Source organism: Gossypium raimondii, chromosome 5 (assembly GCF_025698545.1).
Source record: "Gossypium raimondii isolate GPD5lz chromosome 5, ASM2569854v1, whole genome shotgun sequence".
NCBI lineage: Eukaryota > Viridiplantae > Streptophyta > Magnoliopsida > Malvales > Malvaceae > Gossypium > Gossypium raimondii.
In genome coordinates, this window is record NC_068569.1 from 53,527,548 (window position 1) to 53,552,772 (window position 25,225).

The following is a 25,225-nucleotide window of genomic DNA, read 5'->3' on the forward strand; positions in this document are numbered from 1 at the left end:
CATATTATTGGGCCACTGTTCTTTCACAAAAATTGGGTCTGGGGTTTGGGCCCTCTTTCTTTTTTTTGTTTTTGTAATCGGACTGTTTATTTGGGCCTTTTTACCTGGGCCAAAATCGGGTATTACACAAACTATTCAATTTTATCTTTTTTTTGTCACCCCACTATCTTGGATTTTTTGGTATTTTTATTTTTTACTTTAGCCAACTGGTGACCAACAAAAACAAAATTGAATAATTGAGTAACAATTTTGTAACCTTTCACAGTTGAGTGACCCAAAAAGAAATTTACTAATAGTTGGGTGACTACTAGTGCAATTTAGCCAAAAAAATTATATCATAACCAGGGTCCAATGCTCGTGAGGCTAATGAATACTCTGAAAATTCAAACCTTTTTCAGTGTACAGAGTAAAAGAGAGAGACATAACAAACAGCTGGATTTTGAAGGGAAGTGATACATTTTTTCCCAGGCTGAAAATTCAAAGACACATATTAAAGACAATTACGTAATTTTCTTTCATTAGAACTGTTGGGTCCTCTTAGTTTTTCTCTCTAAAAGTCAGCTTAACCAAAACGAGTGGAAAAGTAGTTGATTTTATATACAGCTGCTGCACTTTTTCCTACCAGGGAATAGCTGGTTTGTTTCTCTTTTTGGCTTCGTTTTTGAGGTATGGCCATTGATGGAGGTTTTGATCTTTTGTAGTCATTCTGCATTAAGGTTCTAGTTAGGGGTTGAATTATTAGTATTTTAAGGTTCAAATTTTGATGGGAATTTGGGGTTTCTTTATATGTTAGTTTATTGAGAACTTTGGGGTTTATTGTTGAAGATGAATGTAGGGAAGTGGCTATCTTTGGTTTTAGCTGTTATATTGTTTGAATTTTTGGGTTATAGAAGAATACAGGCATCATTCACTCCTACTGATAACTACTTAATTGTTTGTGGTTCTTCACAAAATGTCACATTTCAAGGTAGAACTTTTGTTCCTGATTTTCTTCATTCTTCAATTTCCTTAAAGACCAAAAGAAGTTATTATGTTGCTAGCTCTAATTCCAGTGTTCCATCTTCTATATTTCGATCCGCTCGGATTTTTTCCAGCATTGCTTCATACGAGTTCGATATCAAACAACAAGGCCGGCATTGGGTCCGGCTATACTTTTTTCCTGTTGTGGTTCCGAAATCAGGAGATAACTTGATATCTGCTCCGATAACGGTTGCCACTGATGGTTTCGTGTTGTTGAACAACTTCACTTTCGAGAACTATAATGGTTCTTTTTTGTTCAAGGAGTTTGCAATCAATGTGACTTCTGGTACCTTGACGCTTACATTTGTTCCTTGGAATGATTCGGTTTCCTTTGTTAATGCGATCGAAGTTGTGTCCATCCCGGATTCAGTCTTGCCTAACCAGGCATTAACTCTGAATCCATCTACTCCTATTAGTGGTCTTTCGGAGTTTGGGATGGAAACTGTTTATCGGTTAAACATGGGAGGGCCTTTGATTAGTGCTCAGAATGATACGCTTGGAAGAACATGGGAGAATGATTCGAAATATCTCCGTGTAAATGGTTCTGCTCTGAATGTTTCGGTCGATCCAGCTTCCATCAAATATACTGATTCCATTACAGAGGAAACAGCACCGAATTGGGTCTATGCTACTGCTGAAACCATGGGAGATGCAAATGTATCTAACATGAACTTCAATGTAACTTGGGTCTTCCCTGTCAATCCAAACTTCAGGTACTTCATCCGGGCACATTTTTGTGATATCATCAGTCAGTCTCTCTATGCTTTGGTTTTCAATCTGTACATAAATGATGATATTGCTGCTGCAAGTCTTGAACTATCAACATTGACGAGCAACCTAAATGTGCCTTACTATATGGACTTCATCTCCAGTTCCTCAGCGGGATCTGATACTTTGACTGTTAGTATCGGTCCGGATTCAATGATGGATATCACTAATGCAACATTGAGCGGGTTGGAGATTATGAAAATCAGCAATGAGGCTGGTAGCCTCGATGGGATTTCTTCTGTAAAGAATCTCCTTCCACTATCATCTCTGAAGAAGAACAAGATATGGATAATAATTGGTTCTCTTGTTGGAGCTGTAATTGCAGTGGTGTTCATCGGATTCTTCTGTTGTTGCCTGTTGATGCGGAAGTCCAAAGCTAATCATCAAGGACATCCCTTACACGGAAACTCTCAAACAATGACCAAAATGTCGATGGCATCAAAAAAGAGTGGAACGGCAAGCTGCATCTCATCGGCTTCCTCGAGTTTCGGTCGGTTCTTCAGCTTCCAAGAAATCCTTGATGCTACCAACAAATTTGATGAGAGTCTACTTCTAGGAGTTGGTGGTTTTGGAAGGGTCTACAGAGGAATGCTTGAAGATGGGACTAATTGTGCTGTCAAAAGAGGTAGCTCAAGATCCGAACAAGGCCTTGCTGAATTTATGACTGAAATTGAAATGCTATCTAAACTTCGTCACCGTCACCTTGTCTCTCTTATTGGCTACTGTGATGAAAGATCGGAAACCATTCTTGTTTATGAGTACATGGCTAATGGACCCCTTAGAAGCCATCTTTATGGAACAAATTTTCCATCTCTAACATGGAAGCAACGACTTGATATATGCATTGGAGCTGCTAGAGGACTTCATTACCTCCACACATTTGCAGCCCGAAGCATTATTCACCGTGATGTGAAGACAACAAACATTCTCTTGGATGAGAATTTTGTAGCCAAGGTATCAGATTTTGGCCTCTCAAAAACCGGTCCAGCTTTAGATCAGACACATGTGAGTACTGCTGTTAAGGGTAGCTTTGGCTACCTCGATCCCGAATACTTTAGAAGACAGCAACTCACTGAGAAGTCTGATGTGTATTCATTCGGGGTGGTTCTGATGGAAGTTCTCTGTGCTAGGCCGGCTTTAAATCCAGTTCTCCCAAGAGAACAAGTTAATATCGCGGAATGGGCAATGAGCTCGCACAAGAAAGGTATGTTGAATCAAATCATGGATTCTAATCTGGTCGGGAAATTGAATCCGGCTTCTCTTAAGAAGTACGGAGAGACAGCTGAGAAGTGCCTTGCCGAGCATGGCACTGAGGGACCATTGATGGGAGATGTTTTATGGAACCTCGAGTATGCTCTTCAGCTGGAGGAGATGTCATCAGTGCTAACTGAACCCAATGATAATAGTATGAACCATATCCCGGCGATTCGGTTGACACCGCTTGAGTCATTTGATAACAGTGTAACCATGACCAACGGGGGAAATTCTGGCACCGATTGTGATGCCGAAGATTCACTCGTAAATCCTTGTGGACAGTAGATGAATCAGAGGTTTATGTTTATTATTACAATTACTGTGTTCCATTATACAGCCATCAATGCAGACAAACAACATAAAAAGTTACATTATATATGTATATATAGTATTCGAATACATAACATTATTGACAGAAGCCATAGCCATAAAAGCTTCTAATCTTTTAACTAATAAAACCCATTATTCCATTATTTCTTGCAAACAATTCCATATCCAGCAGAAGCCCCACGGGTGCAATCAAGAGTTAGATATTCAGTCACAGATGTCATCTCCTGGTTGGAACTATTTTCCGGCGAGTATAAACAAGTTAAGCAATTTGCAGAAAGAAGTTCGGTGGTCCTATACTTGTCTTCACCACCAACAACAGGCATTGCCACACCGGGTTTCGCCGGGTTCTGGAAATCCAGCTGGTAAGTCCTGCCGAGCACCCCATCCACCTTAGGTGAAAGGGCAAAGAACCTAAACTGAACTTCCAAGTGAGCAAAGCAATCATCAGATGGTACTTTGTAGTTATGGATTTTATCATCTTCTTTTGTCACAGGAACCACATTCACCATAATCTCTGCACTATCTTTCAATGTTACAATCACACTGTTCTTATTTGCAACTCTTTCGACTTTCACATCCTTTTCAGGTGAATACCAACTGGACAAAGCCCCTTCTGGGACAATTAAATCCTCCCTATTGTAACTGAACTTTAAATGGTCCACTTCATCGTTCCATGTTGCAGCTTTGATGGCTTCAAGGGAGAAAGAATGAGTGTTGAATAAGATCCCAAGCGCTTGAATCCAAGTGAAGTCCCTGGTTCGACCAGCGGGACGATGGCCGATGAAGCGACCGTTGATTTGGAGATTGGTATCGGACACCAAGCTGAAATGCTCATTGCTCTTTCCATGGAAATAAAACACAATGCCATCACCACCAATGAAACGAGGATCGTAACAAGCTGATCCAGGACCATTACAGTCTGGTTTACGATCTAAAATCAAGAACCAAAACCAAAAAAAGAGAAATTAATTGAACATTCATATAAGTTTGGAGCAGCAATAGGTGAAACTTACGTTTACAATAAGATTTGCAGACGGGTGAATCACAGTTAACATGACAGACTTTAGCTTTGTAATTGCCATAGCTAGTGCTTGGACATTCATAGGGACATTCTATGTATTTTCCATAGCATCGGCTTCTTGGATTACTGCAATACACAGAATCTGCTTTTGTTTGAATCAGAGCTGGCACAAAGACGAGCAAAATGATAAAAATAGAGCTGCTTCTTAGAATCTCCATTATAAGAAAAGATTATGATCCAAATGATGCAAGAACACTTGGTTTTATCGTCTCTATTTATAGAATTCAAAACTGCTAGGTTTGCTTGTATTGTATGTCTTCTTTTCATTTCTTTAATTGTTTTAATGCTTGAAATGTCATCTAAATTTTCAGTAAGTTTCAAGCATGAAGGTACCTTTTATCTCTGGAATTAAAATATACTATTTGTTTCCATTTTTGAAGGGTTGAAGCAACTATATTCTTCTACTAGTTTAATCTCTAATTCAATTCATCATCTTACTTCCACCCCCCCCCCCTTTTTCTTTTACATTGATGTTTGATATCTGTACTTGATAGAGGGGGAAGTCAGAACTTTTCTGGAAGGACTGAATTGGAATTATAATTTTTTGAGTGAGTTAAAAATGTAATTCCGTTATTATATAAACATAAAATTTTACAAATTTGAATGGATTAAATTATAAACTTTTATTTTTAGAGAGAACATAATTTAATTTTAAATTTTAAATTAAAAAAAAATCAAACTATAAATTTATCAATAAATTAATTTAACTTTACAAATACTCAAAGAATTAAAGGGGAAATTTTTCATTATTTGGGCCAGACCTTGGCTGCCCCCTCTAGCTTCACCATGACTTTATATGTATGTACATATATATATATATATAAGGGTTAATATAATATTTATATTAAAATATTGTTAAAAATATTTATATTAAAAATTATTGAAAAGCACACCTATATCAAATATTAATGAGGAAATATATACTTCTATTAAAATTTAGTAAAAATTAAATGTACCTACATAAAGAAACATAGCCGTCAATCTAATGTTATTTTGCCACTTCGTTTAATGACTTGCAATGGCAAAGTGTATTTTGAGAATAAATCTATACAATATGCCCCTTTGCTTCGTTCCAAGAAAGTGTGCAACATTTCTTTAATTGAAGCTCAAGCTATTATGGCATAATATACTTCCAAATACATTGTATATTCTATTTCCTTTTGGTATTATGTATGTTTGTTTTATGATATATGTTCCAGATTCAGAGTTCATGATTATTACTCTCAATAATATTATTTCTAAGATTTAAATTTTGTATATTCTTTAATTGAAAGTCGGAATGTTACCTTCAACTCAATTTTCCTTTGGTTATCTTTTTATCCTAATTTTATTTTAAAATATTTAAGGGTCAAGAAAACCCTTAATAAAAAATGAAAAAAAATTTAATTGAGCTCTTATAAAAATGTGCACCGTGTTAACCGTTAGCTTCTATTGGTGTGGCTAATGGAACTAATGTGCGCGCACCACGTGTAAAATTGTTGATGTGGAAAACATTAAAATCTGACATGAAAATTCACTTATTACCAACCGTTGGAAAAATATAAAAGGTAAAGTAAAAACCCAAAATCAATATAGCATGTTAAATCTGAAAAGGATATCCAAACTTCTAAAAGATATTCTAAAATTTTGTAAAACCCTAAATCGAGAAAGTGTTAAATATTGCATTGAAAAAAAAAAAGAAATCTGGTAAAATGTTGCTTGCTTAACCCTTCGAAATAGTAGAAACGAAATTTTATATGTAATGCCCAAAATGTCTTATCTTTGGTTTGATAAATTCGTCATATTTAAGTATTTGCTTTAGTGGTTAAGTATTTGTAACACCCGAAACTCGACTTAGATATTAAGACTAAGTCTAAAGAGTTACATTAACGTTATTAGGAAAATCAACTTTTACAAACACAGTTAAAAACCGTCTAACAGATTATAAACATTCATAAAAACCTAGTCGATAATTCAAAAATCTTAGAAAGTCATAATATGAAGAAAATACTGAAATTATTGATAATATAAAAAGGGTGGTAAAGCAGAATGACCGAACTTCCATTATGCCGACCTAATTAAGACTGTGAGTTACCTGTAATTTTGAGAACTCAGTGTGTAACTGATATAAATTCAATTGGAAGCATAACTATAACAGTAAATTTCTAAGCTCATATTCACATCAGAATCAGAGGATATCCAGTACAGCCTTAACAAATCAGATGAATGGCAAAATAATTCAAGTTCAGATATAGAACATATTAGAAACATATGCAGTTTTCCTACCCCCATCTGCTACACACCATGTCCGACAAACCCAATACATTGTTAAGGGAATTTAATACCCATCCAGCCCTACACACCACATAGTGTCGGTCCGACACGTTCAACGTGATTGTAGACTAGCTGCTAGATCAAATTGCGATAAAACGCCAGATTCACATATAAATTGTGGCTTAGCCACTAAACAAGAATAGATCACTTCCTCCTTTACACAATTCTCATCCCATGCAAATGCAAATTACGGATGTCAAATATCAAGAACGTACACATAGTTATTCAGATACAGTTCATAGTCAGGTAGTACAGATCAATATCATAATAGTCATTACAATCAGTATACATTTATATAGTAAACTACTCATGCTCAGATCACTAGATAACACCTATACGGTCTAATTCAAAATATATGTACACTACGGAAGGCATTCGCGCCAGATGATGCTTATGGCCCCCATGGAAAAATCCCATTTCTAACCCACACGCCCGTGTGGTTTCACATGGCCTAAATGATTGGCCTGTATGGCCCCACACGGCTTGACTCATGCCTGTGTCATTTTCCCGTGTAGTCCTTAATGGAAAACAGTGAGTCACATGGCTTGGACACACACTCGTGTCTATGGCCTGTGTGGTCCTTAATGGAAAACAGTAAGTCACACGGCCTGGATACACGCCCGTGTCCCTGGCCCGTGTGGTTCCTAATGGCAAATAGTGAGCCACATGGCCTGGACACACGGCCTACCACACGGCCGTGTGACGCACACGGCCTACCACACTGTGTGGCACACGGCCGTATGACGTCTACAATAAAGGTTTTCAGTGTCTGAATTTCGCAAAGAGTCGGGTTCTTGGTACGCACTTGAAGAAATTTCGAAGTCGGAACAATGTAGAAAACTTCCGAAGCCTAAACGATCATTCAGTAACTTAATTAACAACTCAGTTGAACTAAGACACTAAATCATAGTTGAACTAAAGTACGTCAAAAACTTCAACACAAAAACCCTGAAACATAAAAAAGTCACTTACCAACGATCGTTTATCCCCTAATAGAAATTAAATTGTCGGAGGAACACTCCTCTCAGGATCTTTTCCTAACGGAAGTAAAACAAGCAATTAACGAGAACTCGAGAAACCCTTACAGTAACATTCAAACTCACAATGCAACGACGAAAATAAACGAAAATGGGAACCAAAACAAAAGAAAATCATGCACAACTTTTCAATCGAAATAATGAACAACACAGCGACCTCGATTTAACCCGCTAGTAAAGTTATCAAGACAATCAACAAGGGAAAGAAAGGAAAGAAAAGGAAGAAGAATAAAATGTAAAAGAAAAATGAAAAGGAAAAAGAGGAAGAAAGAACGTCAAATAATTTTTAAAAAAATAAAAAAATAAAACTAACAAAAGATTTACAACATTTAACAAATGACACACAAAACTATTTCTCAATTAACTGCGTAGGGACTCGAACACAGGATCAGAGAGTAAACAACTACTTAACCAGTGAATAAACTTAAACACAGGCTCGTTCTTAACACAATTTATCAAAGAAATAAACTTAAGTCAATGACTCAAGAGTAGGGGTTAATTTTAAACAAAACAGCAAAACTTCCTAAGAACTCAGTTCAAACCCCTAACCTTAAACACATACACAATGCACATAGCCACAATTACAAAGATTTAATTACAACTGAATTCAACAGTCAGACATTCAAATTTTTGGGGAGTTATCAACTTTATCCCCCTAAAAGAAATTTCGACCTCGAAATTTACCTGACTTAAATAGATAAGGGAATTTATGACGGATGGACTCTTCAGGTTCCCAAGTGGGTTCCTCAGTGCTATGATTCTGCCACAACACTTTAACCAGAGGAACAAATTTCTTTCTCAGTATCTTGATGTCTTGATCCAGAACCCGAATAAGTTTCTTCTCAAAGACAGACCTGATTGTAACTCAATCTCCTCAATGGGAACAATGTACGAAGGATTAGATCGATACCGTCTCAACATCGAGACGTTAAACACATTGTGAATTTGAATAACTCGGGATCAATGAATCTCGGGCTCAACTTGCCCTTACATCGCGGGCTCATTGATAGGAAACAAGTCCGACACGTTTCAGTATACGGTAAGGTCCAATAAATCTGGGGCTCAACTTGCCCTTACGTCCAAATCGGAGAACCTTTTTTCCCAAAGACACCTTTAGGAACACCTGATCACCTACATAAAACTTAATATCTTTTCTCTTTAAATCTGCATAAGATTTTTGTCGATCAGAATCGACTTTAAGGTGGTTTTGGATCAGCTTGACAGTATTCTAAGTCTCAGAATCTAGCTTGGGACCCAAAACCTGACGTTCAACTAATTTAGTCCAACATTGAGGAGCATGACACTTACGACTATACAGAGCCTCGTAAGGTGCCCTCTGAATACTAGACTGGAAGTTGTTATTGTACGCAAACTCAGCCAGTGATAGAAAATCCTCTCAACTGCCACAAAAATCAATGACACAACCTCGAAGCATAACCTCCAGAATTTGAAAAACTAGCTCACACTGTCCATCGGTCTAAAGGTGATACGCAGTATGAAATCAAGTTGAGTGCCCAATGCCTCATGAAGCTTCTTCCAATATCGAGACGTAAAGCGTGGGTTGGAGATTATGAAAATCAGCAATTAGGCTGGTAGCCTCGATGGGATTTCTTCTGTAAAGAATTTCCTTCCGTTATCATCTCTGAAGAAGAACAATATATGCATAATAATTGGTTCTCTTGTTGCAGCTGTAATTGCAGTGGTGTTCATCGGATTTTGCTGTTGTTGCCTACTGATGCGGAAGTCTAAAGCTAATCATTAAGGACATCACTTACACGAAAACTCTCAAACAATGACTAAAATGTCCATGGAATCAAAAAAGAGTGGAACGACAAGCTGCATCTCATCAGCTTCCTCGAGTTTCAGTCGGTTCTTCAGCTTCCAAGAAATCCTTGATGCTACCAACAAATTTGATGAGAGTCTACTTCTAGGAGTTGGTGGTTTTGGAAGGGTCTACAGAGGAATGCTTGAAGATGGGACTAATTGTGCTGTCAAAAGAGGTAACTCGAGATCCGAACAAGGCTTTGTTGAATTTATGACTGAAATTGAAATGCTATCTAAACTTCGTCACCGTCACCTTGTCTCTGTAACAACCCGGTTTTGACCGTAATCGAAATAGTGGTTTCGGGACCACAAATCTGAATTAGAAAAAAAATATTTTATATATATATATATTATTTTCTGTGTTCATTATGTGTGAATTTACTAGTGTGAAAATTTCGTGCTTTAATTTTGCCGTTTGAGTGTCGAATTAAATAAAAGGATTAAATCGCGTAAAATAAAAATTTAGGGGTTAAAGCTAAAAGTATCTATTTGTTGTTGCCTTTTTATTTGGAAGGTTTAAACATGAAATTAGACCACTAAATAGTTAGTGGATGGCTAAGGACAAAACTAACCTTATTATATATATAAGTTATATTTATTTAAATAAGGCTAAATTAGTAATTTAGAAATATTATAATATATGATAGTTAAAAACATAAAAAAAAAACATGAGATTATCATCTTTCTTAGCCGAAACCAAGAAGGAAGAAAGCCATTAAAGCCTAGTGAAGTTTCGACCATATACAAGCTTAAATTCAAGGTTCGTTTTGTTCGGTTTTTGATAATTTTTACGTTTTTGAGATCGCTGCTTTGTGTTCTTCAAAACCCATGTTTTAATTTTGTGAATTGTTGATGATTTTGAAATGTGCCATTGATGAATTCTTGGACTTTGTGATAGTTGATGATGAAAAATGAAAGATATGTGATAGATTAATATGTTTTGTATTAGAATTTTTAGTGAAATGGAGTAAATAGGGCTAAATTATGAAATTAAATTTTTGGGGGACTAAAATGTGAAATAAATGCAATGTGTGGACTTGTATGAGAACCATGAATATTCGGCCCTTGTGTGGTATGGGCAAATTTTGTATAAATTGTGTTTTATGCAATAGGGAGTAAATTGCAAAAAGTGTAAATATTAGGGGCAAAATAGTGATTTGCCAAATTATGTGTTTTTGGGTTAAATTGAATGTGTTAATAAATAAATTATCTTATTTTGAATATATTTAGATTGAGAACCAAAGAAATCGGAGTTAGATCAGGGAAAAGCCAAATTAGTTGAATAATCGTCCGACTTTAATTTTCCATCGTCCGAGGTAAGTCTATTAGCTATTTAATTTTATTAAATCAACAGATGAGTATGTATATCAATGGTATGTGTTTTGAATTAAATTTAAAAGTATAAAAATTGGAATTGAAAGTATGAAATTATGTATACATATATATGTTAGATTCGAATGGCTATGAATATGCAAATATGCATACGAATGTCCATGTAATAAATTTAGGTATGAACATAAATGTATAAATTATATTCGGATATACATGTATATATATGTAAAAATTTGTTGTATTGAATTTAGGTATGAAATTACAAAGGTATGAGATATATTCAAACATTTGTATAAGTTGGAGTGAATAAGTATGTGTACTTATGAATAATAATTATATTGAGTATAAGTATGAAATTATATTCAATTATATATATACATATATATATAGGTTAAATTGAATATGTATGAGTATTTAGGTATATGCTCTTGTTTGAAAATAAGTATAGAGTAATATATGGTTGTTAGATTCGAATATGCATATATGTACATGTATAAGATCTTGTATTGAAATGGTATATGAAACTATATAGGTATATAGGAATTCAAATGTTTAAGGTACCTAGTATATTATAAGTTAAATTTTATGATATTAGAAGTGGAATCTATAGTATGAGGTTATATATACAGAAATATGTTTCAGTTGAATCATTGAATTATTTAAGCTAGATTTGATGATTAGGATTTATATCTATCCATGTGTTTTAAAGATATAAGTTATGAATATTGAGCTGAATTTTATGTGGATTTTATATACAAATAAGAGATACAACTTCTGTGAATTGAGATTCTTTTGTTAAAGCTCAGTATCAATCGAATTTATTGCCAGTGAAATTATTCAGACTATACGTCTAGCAGGCTAAGTGCCGGTGAACTGAATCGGACTATACGTCTAGCAGGCTAAGTGCCGGTGAACTGAATCAGGCTACAAGCCTAGCAGGCTAAGTGCCGGTGAACTGAATCAGGCTACAAGCCTAGCAGGCTAAGTGCCGGTGAACTGAATCAGGCTATAGGCCTAGCACGCTAAGTGACAGTGAACGAAATTAGACTATAAGCCTATCAGGTGAAGTGCCAGTGAATCTGTTTAAATTAAGTGATTCTATGCATTGGGTATAAATATATATATGATTTTGATTATATGAAATGGATAAATATATGAACATTGTTTCAAGGTGTTTGATGAGTATATAATCGTTCGAATCCTTGTGATTAGTGAGTATGTATATATATCGGTTGTCATGAAATTGTTGGATGTATATATATGTATATATGTATGCATTCGGCATAGGTGGATATAAATGTATATATGTATGCATTCGGCATAGGTGGATATAAGTGTATATATGTATGCATTCGGCATAGGTGGATATAAGTGTATATGTGCATTCGGCACTTATAGTTGATAAGTATAAAAAATTATGCTTTTGGTATATGTATTTGAACAATTATATATAAATGGATCCGATGAAGTCACGAACAATAAGTACTCTAGAAATCAAGTATATACAGTTAATGATTATGTTAGTAACTTGATTATATGCATATAATGTATATACATTTGTTCGTTTATGTGTATTAGTTAAATATACATTCTTTTATATTTAAACAAAATGACTTAATATAGCAATGTTTGATTAGTAATTATATTTGATATTTGTGATTTCAATAAATTTACTTAAAGAATTATATGATTCTTTTATATGTATTTTAGATATGCTATAGACTTACTAAGCTATAAAAGCTTACTTTGATTGTTTTTGTCCATTTGTTTTTATAGATTTTGGAGACGCGTTACGAGCTCGGGGATCATCAGCTTAGTCTATCACACTATCAACTTCTTTTGGTATTTTGTTAAATATTTGAACTCGATCTTATGGCATGTATAGGTTTAAGTACGATGTTGGTTAGATTTTGATTGTAAATTATAAATAGCTATGCGAAAATGATTTAATTTTCATGTTTGTGATCAGTTTGGTTTTAAAAAAAAAGGTTGTGTTTGTTCGGTAATGCCTCGTAACCCTAATTTGGCGACGGATACGGGTTAGGGGTGTTACATTTAATTGGTATCAGAGCTACGGTTTAGTCGATTCTTGGACTAACGTAGTGTGTATGAGTTTAGCTATACATGCCATATTTTTTTATACCGAGATAGTGTGATGACTGCTGACATCTAAAAAATGTGTTTTCGTATAGTAATGGATCCCGAACGAGCCGTAGCCGATGATGTTGAGAGTATAGCGCCTACTCCCGTGCTAGGGACAGAACCGGTGGACTCTCGACCGACCTCGAGTAACTAGGAGGGAGAGGCTAAACAAGCCTTTTTCCAAATGATGAATGACTGGTTTACTCAATATGTTCGAACTAATCCGGTTGCACAACAACCTCCACCCCCGACTAATCCATCTTTGGTTCCTGTTATACCTCAAGTAAGTGATCCGATGAGATTACTTAAGCCTCCTGTTGATAAAATTCGAAAACATGGGGTAAAGAGTTCGAGCTCTTGATGATGATGATCTTTGCGATTTGAATTACGGCTTGATAATACTATTCGAGTGTTTGATGAGTTATCTTGCACCCCTGATGAGTGTTTGAAATGTGCCATATCTTTGCTACGGGACACTGTATATCACTAGTGGAATACACTAGTATCGGTGGTTCCGAAAGAGCGAGTGACACAGGAATTCTTTCGGTGAGTTCAGTAAGAAATACATCACCAGAGATTCATTGATCAGAAACGTAAGGAATTTCTTGAATTGAAACAGGGTCGTATGACAGTGACAGAATATGAGCAGAAATTTGTGAGACTCAGTAGATATGCTTGAGAGTGTGTTTCGACTGAAGCTATCATGTGTAAAAGATTTGAAGATGGGCTAAATGAAGATATTAAACTGTTAGGTGGTATACTTGAGATAAAAGAGTTCGTAGTACTTGTTGAACGAGCTTGTAAAGCTGAGGAGCTCGGGAAAGAGAAGAGGAAAGCTGGCTATGAAGCTCGAGATTCTCGTAAAAGATCATTTAGTAAATCGTTCCAGTCGACCTCAAGGAAATACAGAGAGGATCATAGCCGATCTAAAGCTACTGCAGGGTTTCCTAAGTATGATCGAGATCGACCCCCTGTGAGTTCACGAGCTACTTCAGTTGCTAGCGTTGGTAGTGTTCGACAAAATAGATTAGAGTGAAAGCATTGTGGGAAATGGCATCCTGGAGATTGCAGATTACATGATCGGTCTTGCTTTTAGTGCAGTTCAAAGGATCATTTCATTCGAGAGTGTCCGATGGTAGCTGAGCAAAACACTGTGCAGAATACTAGACCGAGTAATGTGCCAGTACGAGGTAGACCGCCGAGGAATTTGGGTAATGTAAGTGGCAGTCAGAGAGGAACAAAGGACACGACAGTTCAATCTGAGGCTCGTGCACCTGCCAGAGCATATGCCATCTGTGCTCGAAAGGAGGCTTCTTCTCCAGATGTTATTACTGGTACTTTCACTCTTTATGATACGAATGTTATTGCGTTGATTGATCCTGGTTCGACTCATTCTTATGTGTGTAAGACCTTAGTATTGATGAAGACTCTACTGCTGAGTCTCTCGAGTTTGTAATTAAAGTATCAAACCCCCTGGGCCTGTGTGTGTTGGTTGACAAAGTGTGTAAGAATTGTCCGTTGATGATTCGAGATTTGTGTTGTATGGCTGATTTGATGTTGTTTCCATTTGACGAGTTCGATATAATTCTGGGTATGGACTGGTTGACTTTACACGATGCTGTGGTTAACTGCAAAAGGAAGACTATTGATTTAAGATGCCTGAATGACGAGATTATTCGGATTGAATCTAATGATCTGAATGGTTTATCGGCAGTGATATCCTCTATGTTGGCTCAGAAGTACGTGAGAAAAGGTTGTGAAGTTTATCTTGCAATGTTCTTGATAGTAAAGTGATAGAAAAGAAGATTGAATCAGTACCTGTTATATGTGAGTATCCAGATGTGTTTCCTGAAGAATTACCGAGTTTACCACCTATTCGAGAAGTAGAGTTTGGTATTGAGTTAGTACCGGGGACAACTCCAATTTCGATAGCTCCGTACCGCATGGCACCAATCGAATTAAAAGAATTTAAAGCACAGTTGCAAGAGTTGACTGATAAAGGTTTTGCACGACCGAGTTTCTCACCTTGGGGGGCACCAGTTTTGTTTGTGAAAAAGAAAAATGGAACGATGAGAATGTGCATTAATTATCGATAGCTCAATAAGATGACTATAAAGAATAAGTATCCGTTACCACGGATTGATGATTTGTTTGATCAGTTGAAAGGGGCTACTGTGTTCTCGAAGATAGATTTGAGATCAGGCTACTATCAATTACGAGTTAAAGACTCTGATGTGCCAAAGACTGCTTTTCGAACGAGGTACGGACATTATGAGTTTCTTGTTATGCCTTTTGGACTCACAAATGCGCCTGCTGTTTTCATGGATTTGATGAATCGGATCTTTAGACAGTATCTAGATCAGTTTGTAGTAGTATTCATAGATGATATTCTGATCTACTCCCGTAATGAGGCAGAGCATGCCATACATTTGAGACTTGCGTTACAGACTTTACGAGATAAACAATTGTATGCAAAATTCAGCAAATGTGAGTTTTGGTTGTGTGAAGTCAGTTTCTTAGGCCATGTTATATCGGCATCAGGTATTCGGGTTGATTCGAGCAAGATTTCGGCTATACTTGATTGGAAACCTCCGAGAAATGTTTCGGAAGTTCGAAGTTTTTTGGGACTTGCTGGTTATTATAGACGGTTTTTAAAAGGATTCTCTATGATTGCAACCCCGATGACAAAGCTACTACAGAAAGACGTTAAGTTTGAGTGGTCAGAAAAGTGCCAGAAAAGTTTCGATCAGTTGAAAGCTCTTTTGACCGAAGCTCCAGTATTAGTTCAGCCAGAATCAGGTAAAGAGTTTGTTATCTATAGTGATGCATCTTTAAATGGTTTGGGCTGTGTTTTGATGCAGGAAGGCAAAGTTGTAGCCTATGCCTCGAGACAGTTAAAGTTGCACGAAAAGAACTATCCGACGCACGACTTGGAATTGGCAGCTATTGTATTTACATTGAAAATATGGTGCCACTATTTGTTTGGCGAAAAATGTCATGTTTATTCCGATCACAAAAGCCTGAAGTACTTGATGACTCAGAAAGATCTGAATATGAGACAGTGTCGATGGTTAGAATTGCTAAAAGATTACGAGCTTGTGATTGACTATCATCCGGGAAAGGCTAATGTTGTTGCTGATGCCCTAAGTCGAAAATCATTGTTTGCTTTGCATGCAATGAACGCACATATGGCTATGTCTGATGATGGTGCGATAGTAGCTGAGTTGAAAGCAAAACCGTTATTTGTTCAACAGATTTGTGAAGCTCAGAAAGCCGATGATGATTTAATTGCAAAACGAACTCAGTGTGACTTAAATGTTGATTCAGAGTTTCTAGTTGATGCTGAGGATTGTTTGAGATAATTCTGAGGATTGTTCCGAAAAATCCAGAGTTAGTTCAGATAATTCTGAATGAATCCCATAATAGTCGATTTTCTGTTCATCTGGGTAGCACGAAAATGTATAACGATCTGAAACAACACTATTGGTGGCATGGTATGAAACGAGACATTTCTGACTTTGTTTCGAAATGTTTAATATGTCAGCAAGTAAAAGCCGAGCATCAGGTACCTTCTGGATTGCTTCAGCCGATCATGATACCTGAATGGAAATGAGACAGAGTTACGATGGATTTTGTATCCGGGTTACCGTTAACACCAAGCAAGAAAGATGCAATTTGGGTTGTTGTTGATAGATTGACAAAATCAGCTCACTTTGTTCCGGTTCGTATTGATTATTCACTTGATAAACTTGCTGAATTGTACATTTCTCAGATTGTGAGATTGCACGGAGTACCTATTTCTATTATTTGACAGACCGAGATTTACATCATTGTTTTGGAAGAAATTACAAGATGCTTTAGGTACGAAGCTACATTTTAGCACAGCTTTTCATCCGCAAACAGATGGTCAATCCGAGCGAATCATTCAGATACTTGAGGATATGTTGAGATGTTGCATTGTCGAGTTTGAAGGTACGTGGGAACGATACTTACCTTTGATTGAATTTGCTTATAATAATAGCTTTCAATCTAGTATCAAAATGGCACCTTACGAGGCTTTGTACGGTCGTAAATGTCATACACCATTGTATTGGACCGAGCTCAGTGAAAATAAGATACACGGGGTTGATTTGATTAAAGAGACTGAACAGAAAGTAAAAGTGATTCGGGATAGTCTGAAATCAGCATCGGATCGTCAGAAATCTTTTGCGGATTTGAAAAGAAAGGATATAGAATTTTAGATCGGGGATAAAGTGTTTTTGAAAGTCTCACCGTGGAAGAAAATACTCAGATTCGGTCGTAAAGGCAAATTGAGTCTGAGATTCATTGGATCGTATGAGATTATAGAGCTTGTTGGACCGGTTGCTTATAGATTGATGTTACCGCCTAAGTTAGAAAAGATTCATAATGTATTCCATGTTTTGATGCTCCGTAGATACCGATCTGATCCTTCACATGTAATTAGTCAGACGGAGATTGAAATTAACTTTGATATGTCATATGAAGAAGAACCGATTAGCATTCTGGCTCGTGAGATCAAAGAATTACGAAATAAGAAAATTCCGTTAGTTAAAGTATTGTGGCATAAACACGGAGTTGAAGAAGCAACTTGGGAGTCAGAAGATACGATGAAGGAGCGTTATCCAAACCTATTCACCGGTAAGAATTTTCGAGGACGAAAATCCCTAAAGGGGGGAGAGTTGTAACAACCCGATTTTGACCCTAATCAGAATAGTGGTTTCGGGACCACAAATCCGAATTAGAAAAAAAAATATTTTTTATATATATATTATTTTCTGTGTTCATTATGTGTGAATTTACTAGTGTGAAAATTTCGTGCTTTAATTTTGCCGTTTGAGTGTCGAATTAAATAAAAGGATTAAATCGCGTAAAATAAAAATTTAGGGGTTAAAGCTAAAAGTATCTATTTGTTGTTTCCTTTTTATTTGGAAGGTTTAAACATGAAATTAGACCACTAAATAGTTAGTAAATGGCTAAGGACAAAACTAACCTTATTATATATATAAGTTATATTTATTTAAATAAGGCTAAATTAGTAATTTAGAAATATTATAATATATGATAGTTAAAAACATAAAAAAAACATGAGATTATCATCTTTCTTAGCCGAAACCAAGAAGGAAGAAAGCCATTAAAGCTTAGTGAAGTTTCGGCCATATACAAGCTTAAATTCAAGGTTCATTTTGTTCGGTTTTCGATAATTTTTACGTTTTTGAGATCGTTGCTTTGTGTTCTTGAAAACCCATGTTTTAATTTTGTGAATTGTTGATGATTTTGAAATGTGCCATTGATGAATGCTTGGACTTTGTGATAGTTGATGATGAAAAATGAAAGATATGTGATAGATTAATATGTTTTGTATTAGAATTTTTAGTGAAATTGAGTAAATAGGGCTAAATAGTGAAATTAAATTTTTGGGGGACTAAAATGTGAAATAAATGCAATGTGTGGACTTGTATGAGAACCATGAATATTCGGCCCTTGTGTGGTATGGGCAAATTTTGTATAAATTGTGTTTTATGCAATAGGGAGTAAATTGTAAAAAGTGTAAATATTAGGGGCAAAATAGTAATTTGCCAAATTATGTGTTTTTGGGTTAAATTGAATGTGTTAATAAATAAATTATCTTATTTTGAATATATTTAGATCGAGAACCAAAGAAATCGGAGTTAGATCGGGGAAAAGCCAAATTAGTTGAATAATCGTCCGACTTCGATTTTCCATCGTCCGAGGTAAGTCTATTAGCTATTTAATTTTATTAAATCAACATATGAGTATGTATATCAATGGTATGTGTGTTGAATTAAATTTAAAAGTATAAAAATTGGAATTGAAAGTATGAAATTATGTATACATATATATGTTAGATTCGAATGTCTATGAATATGCAAATATGCATACGAATGTCCATGTAATAAATTTAGGTATGAACATAAATGTATAAATTATATTCGGATATACATGTATATATATGTAAAAATTTGTTGTATTGAATTTAGGTATGAAATTACAAAGGTATGAGATATATTGAACATTTGTATAAGTTGGAGTGAATAAGTATGTGTACTTATGAATAATAATTATATTGAGTATAAGTATGAAATTATATTCAATTATATATATACATATATATAATATAGGTTAAATTCAAATATGTATGAGTATTTAGGTATATGTTCTTGTTTGAAAATAAGTATAGAGTAATATATGGTTGTTAGATTGAATATGCATATATGTACATGTATAAGATCTTGTATTGAAATGGTATATGAAACTATATAGGTATATAGGAATTCAAATGTTTAAGGTACCTAGTATATTATAAGTTAAATTTTATGATATTAGAAGTGGAATCTATAGTATGAGGTTATATATACATAAATATGTTTCGGTTGAATCATTGAATTATTTAAGCTAGATTTGATGATTGGGATTTATATCTATCCATGTGTATTAAAGATATAAGTTATGAATATTGAGCTGAATTTTATGTGGATTTTATATACAAATAAGAGATACAACTTCTGTGAATTGAGATTCTTTTGTTAAAGCTCAGTATCAATCGGATTTATTGCCAGTGAAATTATTCAGACTATACGTCTAGCAGGCTAAGTGCCGGTGAACTGAATCGGACTATACGTCTAGCGAGCTAAGTGCTTGGGTGAACTGAATCGGGCTACAAGCCTAGCGGCTAAGTCTTGGGTGAACTGAATCAGGCTACAAGCCTAGCAGGCTAAGTGCCGGTGAACTGAATCAGGCTATAGGCCTAGCAGGCTAAGTGCCGGTGAACGGAATTAGACTATAAGTCTATCAGGTGAAGTGCCAGTGAATCTGTTTAAATTAAGTGATTCTATGTATTGGGTATAAATATATATATGATTTTGATTATATGAAATGGATAAATATATGAACATTGTTTCAAGGTGTTTGATGAGTATATAATCGTTCGAATCCTTGTGATTAGTGAGTATGTATATATATATCGGTTGTCATGAAATTGTTGGATGTATATATATGTATATATGTATGCATTCGCATAGGTGGATATAAATATATATATGTATGCATTCGGCATAGGTGGATATAAGTGTATATATGTATGCATTCGGCATAGGTGGATATAAGTGTATATGTGCATTCGGCACTTATAGTTGATAAGTATAAAAAAATTATGCTTTTGGTATATGTATTTGAACAATTATATATAAATGGATCCGATGAAGTGCGAACAATAAGTACTCTAGAAATCAGTATATAGATTAATGATTATGTTAGTAACTTGATTATATGCATATAATGTATATACATTTGTTCGTTTATGTGTATTAGTTAAATATACATTCTTTTAGATTTAAACAAAATGACTTAATATAGCAATGTTTGATTAGTAATTATATTTGATATTTGTGATTTCAATAAATTTACTTAAAGAATTATATGATTCTTTTATATGTATTTTAGATATGCTATAGACTTACTAAGCTATAAAAGCTTACTTTGATTGTTTTTGTCCATTTGTTTTTATAGATTTTGGAGACGCGTTACGAGCTCGGGGATCATCAGCTTAGTCTATCACACTATCGACTTCTTTTGGTATTTTGTTAAATATTTGAACTCGACCTTATGGCATGTATAGGTTTAAGTACGATGTTGGTTAGATTTTGATTGTAAATTATAAATAGCTATGCGAAAATGATTTAATTTTCATGTTTGTGATCAGTTTGGTTTTAAAAAAAAAAATGGTTGTGTTTGTTCGGTAATGCCTCGTAACCTTAATTTGGCGACGGATACGGGTTAGGGGTGTTATAGTCTCTCTTATTGGCTACTGTGATGAAAGATCGGAAACAATTCTTGTTTATGAGTATATGGCTAATGGACCCCTTAGAAGCCATCTTTATGGAACAAATTTTCCATCTCTAACATGGAAGCAACGACTTGATATATGCATTGGAACTGCTAGAGGACTTCATTACCTCCACACATTTGCAGCCCGAAGCATTATTCACCGGGATGTGAAGACAACAAACATTCTCTTGGATGAGAATTTTGTAGCCAAGGTATCAGATTTCGGCCTCTCAAAAACCGGTCCAGCTTTAGATCAGACACATGTGAGTACTGCTGTTAAGGGTAGCTTTGGCTACCTTGATCCCGAATACTTTAGAAGACAGCAACTCACTGAGAAGTCTGATGTGTATTCATTCTGGGTGGTTCTGATGTTCTCTGTGCTAGGCCGGCTTTAAATCCAGTTCTCCCAAGAGAACATGTTAATATCGCGGAATGGGCAATGAGCTGGCACAAGAAAGGTATGTTGAATCAAATCATGGATTCTAATCTGGTCGGGAAATTGAATCCGGCTTCTCTTAAGAAGTAAGGAGAGACAGCTGAGAAGTGCCTTGCCGAGCATGGCACTGAGAGACCATTGATGGGAGATGTTTTATGGAACCTCGAGTATGCTCTTCAGCTGGAGGAGACGTCATTAGTGCTAAGTGAACCCAATGATAACAGTATGAACCATATCCCGGCGATTCTGTTGACACCGCTTGAGTCATTTGATAACAGTGTAACCATGATCAACGGGGGAAATTCTGGCACCGATTGTGATGCCGAAGATTCACTTGTAAATCCTTGTGGACGGTAGATGAATCAGAGGTTTATGTTTATTATTACAATTACTGTGTCCCATTATACAACCATCAATGCAGACATAAACAATATAAAAAGTTACATTATATATGTGTATATATATAGTATTCGAATACATAACATTATTGACAGAAGCCATAGCCATAAAAGCTTCTAATCTTTTAACTAATAAAACCCATTATTCCATTATTTCTTGCAAACAATTCCATATCCAGCAGAAGCCCCACGGGTGCAATCAAGAGTTAGATATTCAGTCACAGATGTCATCTCCTGGTTCGAACTATTTTCCGGCGAGTATAAACAAGTGAAGCAATTTGCAGAAAGAAGTTGGGTGGTCCTATACTTATCTTCACCACCAACAACAGGCATTGCCACACCGGGTTTCGCCGGGTTCTGGAAATCCGGCTGGTAAGTCCTGCCGAGCACCCCATCCACCTTAGGTGAAAGGGCAAAGAACCTAAACTGAACTTCCAAGTGAGCAAAGCAATCATCAGATGGTACTTTGTAGTTATGGATTTTATCATCTTCTTTTGTCACAGGAACCACATTCACCATAATCTCTGCACTATCTTTCAATGTTACAATCACACTGTTCTTATTTGCAACTCTTTCGACTTTCACATCTTTTTCAGGTGAATACCAACTGGACAAAGCCCCTTCTGGGACAATTAAATCCTCTCCGTTGTAACTGAACTTTAAATGGTCCACTTCATCGTTCCATGTTGCAGATTTGATGGCTTCAAGGGAGAAAGAATGAGAGTTGAATAAGATCCCAAGCGCTTGAATCCAAGTGAAGTCCCTGGTTCGACCAGCGGGACGATGACCGATGAAGCGACCGTTGATTTGGAGATTGGTATCGGACACCAAGCTGAAATGCTCATTGCTCTTTCCATGGAAATAAAACACAATGCCATCACCACCAATGAAACGAGGATCGTAACAAGCTGATCCAGGACCATTACAGTCTGGTTTACGATCTAAAATCAAGAACCAAAACCAAAAAAAGAGAAATTAATTGAACATTCATATAAGTTTGGAGCAGCAATAGGTGAAACTTACGTTTACAATAAGATTTGCAGACGGGTGAATCACAGTTAACATGACAGACTTTAGCTTTGTAATTGCCATAGCTAGTGCTTGGACATTCATAGGGGCATTCTATGTATTTTCCATAGCATCGGCTTCTTGGATTACTGCAATACACAGAATCTGCTTTTGTTTGAATCAGAGCTGGCACAAAGACGAGCAAAATGATAAAAATAGAGCTGCTTCTTAGAATCTCCATTATAAGAAAAAGATTATGATCCAAATGATGCAAGAACACTTGGTTTTATCGTCTCTATTTATAGAATTCAAAACTGCTAGGTTTGCTTGTATTGTATGTCTTCTTTTCATTTCTTTAATTGTTTTAATGCTTGAAATGTCATCTAAATTTTCAGTAAGTTTCAAGCATGAAGGTACCTTTTATCTCTGGAATTAAAATATACTATTTGTTTCCATTTTTGAAGGGTTGAAGCAACTATATTCTTCTACTAATTTAATCTCTAATTCAATTCATCATCTTACTTCCACCCCCCCCCCTTTTCTTTTACATTGATGTTTGATATCTGTACTTGATAGAGGGGGAAGTCAGAATTTTTTCGGGAAGGACTGAATTGGAATTTTAATTTTTTGGGTGAGTTAAAAATATAATTTCGTTATTATATAAACATAAAAGTTTACAAGTTTTGGATTAAATTATAAACTTTTTAGTTTTAGAGAGGACATAATTTAATTTTAATTTTTAAATTTTAAGAGAGAACAAAATATAATTAAAGAATTAAATTAATTTAACTTTACAAATACTCAAAGAATTCAAGGAGAAAATTTTCATTATTTAGGCCAGACCCTTGGCTCCCTCTATCTTCACCATGACTTTATATATATATATATATAAAAGGCTTAATATAATATTAGATAGCCAAACTTTATATTGTTTTTAAAAAATTGATAGTTAAACTTTTTTAAATTTGGTATCTAAATTTGTCAAATGTTATACATATTACTCCAATATACTAATAAAGTTAATTTTTAAAAGGTAGTAAAATTATTAATGTATGACCGACATGTAATAGATCATATGAATTTTTTTCTTTTTTATTTAAAATGTTCAATTACTTTTAGTTCAATTTATTTATTTTTTAATTTTTAATTTAACATAATAAATTTTTTATTTTGGTTTTTAAAATTGTTACTTTATTCTTCAATATTCATTCGTTAATCATAGCTCAAACCGCAATTTTTTAATAAGGATTTCTTTCCATACTGACGAAATTTTTGTGGAATTGAGGGATTTATGAAGTCCGGGTCATGCTTTAAGCACGTGATCCCTCTTGAATCATTTCCGTCATTAACAGTTAAAGTGATCTTAATCTCGATGAAAATGTAATCATTTTCGCCACTAAATTCCATGTCACCTGCCACATAATGGTCACACATTAAATATTCTTGTCACTTAAAAATTAATACTATTCATATTTTACATAATTTGTATAATATTTGACAAGTTTAAATACAAAATTGAACAAAAATAATTAGATACCAAAATAAAAATTAAATATACCGATATAAAAATAGCATGTTATTTTGCCACTTCGTTTAATGACTTACAATGGCAAAGTGCATTTTGAGAATAAATCTATATATAAAATATGTCCCTTTACTTCGTTCCCAAAAAGTGTGCAACATTTCTTTGATTGAAGCTCAAGCTATTATTGCATAATATATATACTGTATTTATATATATATTTTTATGTTAGTTTTATTATATATGTTCGAGATTCAGAATTTATGATTATTTTTTAATATTAATATTATCTCTAACATTTAAATTTTATATATTTTTCAATTTTATTATTTTAATACCAAAATAAGTGCCTTTTTCGTTTTCAATTGAAAGTCGAAATATTTAAGAAAATTAATTGAGCTCTTAAAAAATGTACTCTATTGTATTATTATTCATCTAAAAAATCATGTTACCCTTCTATTAATGGAAATCGACGTTGACCCGTATTAACTGTTAACTTATGCTGTCGTGACTAATAGAACTAATGTGTGCGTACCACATGTAACATTGTTGATGTGGAAAACAATAAAATCTGACATGGAAATTCACTTATTTCCAAGGAAAAAAAAGTAAAGTAAAAACCGAAAATTAATATAGCACATCGAATATGAAAAGGGTATTCAAACTTCTAAATAAATTCTAAAATTTTATAAAACCCTAAGTCGAGAAAGTGCCCAATATTGGAAAAAGAAATCTGGTAAAATTTTTCTTGCTTAACCCTTCGCAATGGTAGAAATGATATTTTCTAAACTATTAGGGTTTTGATATTTTGAAAACACCAAGTGATTTTGCTTTGCTAGTTATGATTCAAAGTGGCTTTCGATTCATTTTTTTTTAATTTATCGATTTTATTCT

General features: G+C 34.8%; 3 protein-coding genes and 1 pseudogene across 3 annotated transcripts; 2 read left to right on the forward strand and 2 right to left on the reverse strand.

Moving 5' to 3' along the window:
- Positions 1-438: 438 nt before the first annotated feature.
- On the forward strand, positions 439-3,416 carry LOC105768325 (receptor-like protein kinase THESEUS 1). The gene has a single exon (XM_012588206.2). The coding sequence runs from the start codon at positions 826-828 to the stop codon at positions 3,325-3,327; it is 2,502 nt and encodes an 833-aa protein (XP_012443660.1). The 5' UTR covers positions 439-825; the 3' UTR covers positions 3,328-3,416.
- Positions 3,329-4,615, reverse strand: LOC105768326 (uncharacterized). The gene is made up of 2 exons (XM_012588207.2): positions 4,386-4,615; positions 3,329-4,303 (listed from the first exon to the last, which is right to left on the reverse strand). The coding sequence occupies exons 1-2, from the start codon at positions 4,609-4,611 to the stop codon at positions 3,513-3,515; spliced, it is 1,017 nt and encodes a 338-aa protein (XP_012443661.2). The 5' UTR covers positions 4,612-4,615; the 3' UTR covers positions 3,329-3,512.
- A 5,067-nt stretch (positions 4,616-9,682) lies between these two features.
- LOC128041294 (receptor-like protein kinase THESEUS 1) lies at positions 9,683-21,633 on the forward strand (annotated as a pseudogene).
- Positions 21,634-21,743: 110 nt separating this feature from the next.
- Positions 21,744-23,201, reverse strand: LOC128041293 (uncharacterized). Its single transcript, XM_052631004.1, has 2 exons — positions 22,825-23,201; positions 21,744-22,742 (listed from the first exon to the last, which is right to left on the reverse strand). The coding sequence occupies exons 1-2, from the start codon at positions 23,048-23,050 to the stop codon at positions 21,952-21,954; spliced, it is 1,017 nt and encodes a 338-aa protein (XP_052486964.1). The 5' UTR covers positions 23,051-23,201; the 3' UTR covers positions 21,744-21,951.
- Between the last annotated feature and the right edge of the window lie 2,024 nt (positions 23,202-25,225).

Coding starts and splice junctions, on each gene's coding strand:
- LOC105768326 (XM_012588207.2), bottom strand. CDS start 4,611: ATGGAGATTCTAAGAAGCAGCTCTATTTTTATCATTTTGCTCGTCTTT. Junction 4,304..4,385: donor CTGCAAATCTTATTGTAAAC/GTAAGTTTCACC, acceptor TCTTGATTTTAG/ATCGTAAACCAGACTGTAAT.
- LOC105768325 (XM_012588206.2), top strand. CDS start 826: ATGAATGTAGGGAAGTGGCTATCTTTGGTTTTAGCTGTTATATTGTTT.
- LOC128041293 (XM_052631004.1), bottom strand. CDS start 23,050: ATGGAGATTCTAAGAAGCAGCTCTATTTTTATCATTTTGCTCGTCTTT. Junction 22,743..22,824: donor CTGCAAATCTTATTGTAAAC/GTAAGTTTCACC, acceptor TCTTGATTTTAG/ATCGTAAACCAGACTGTAAT.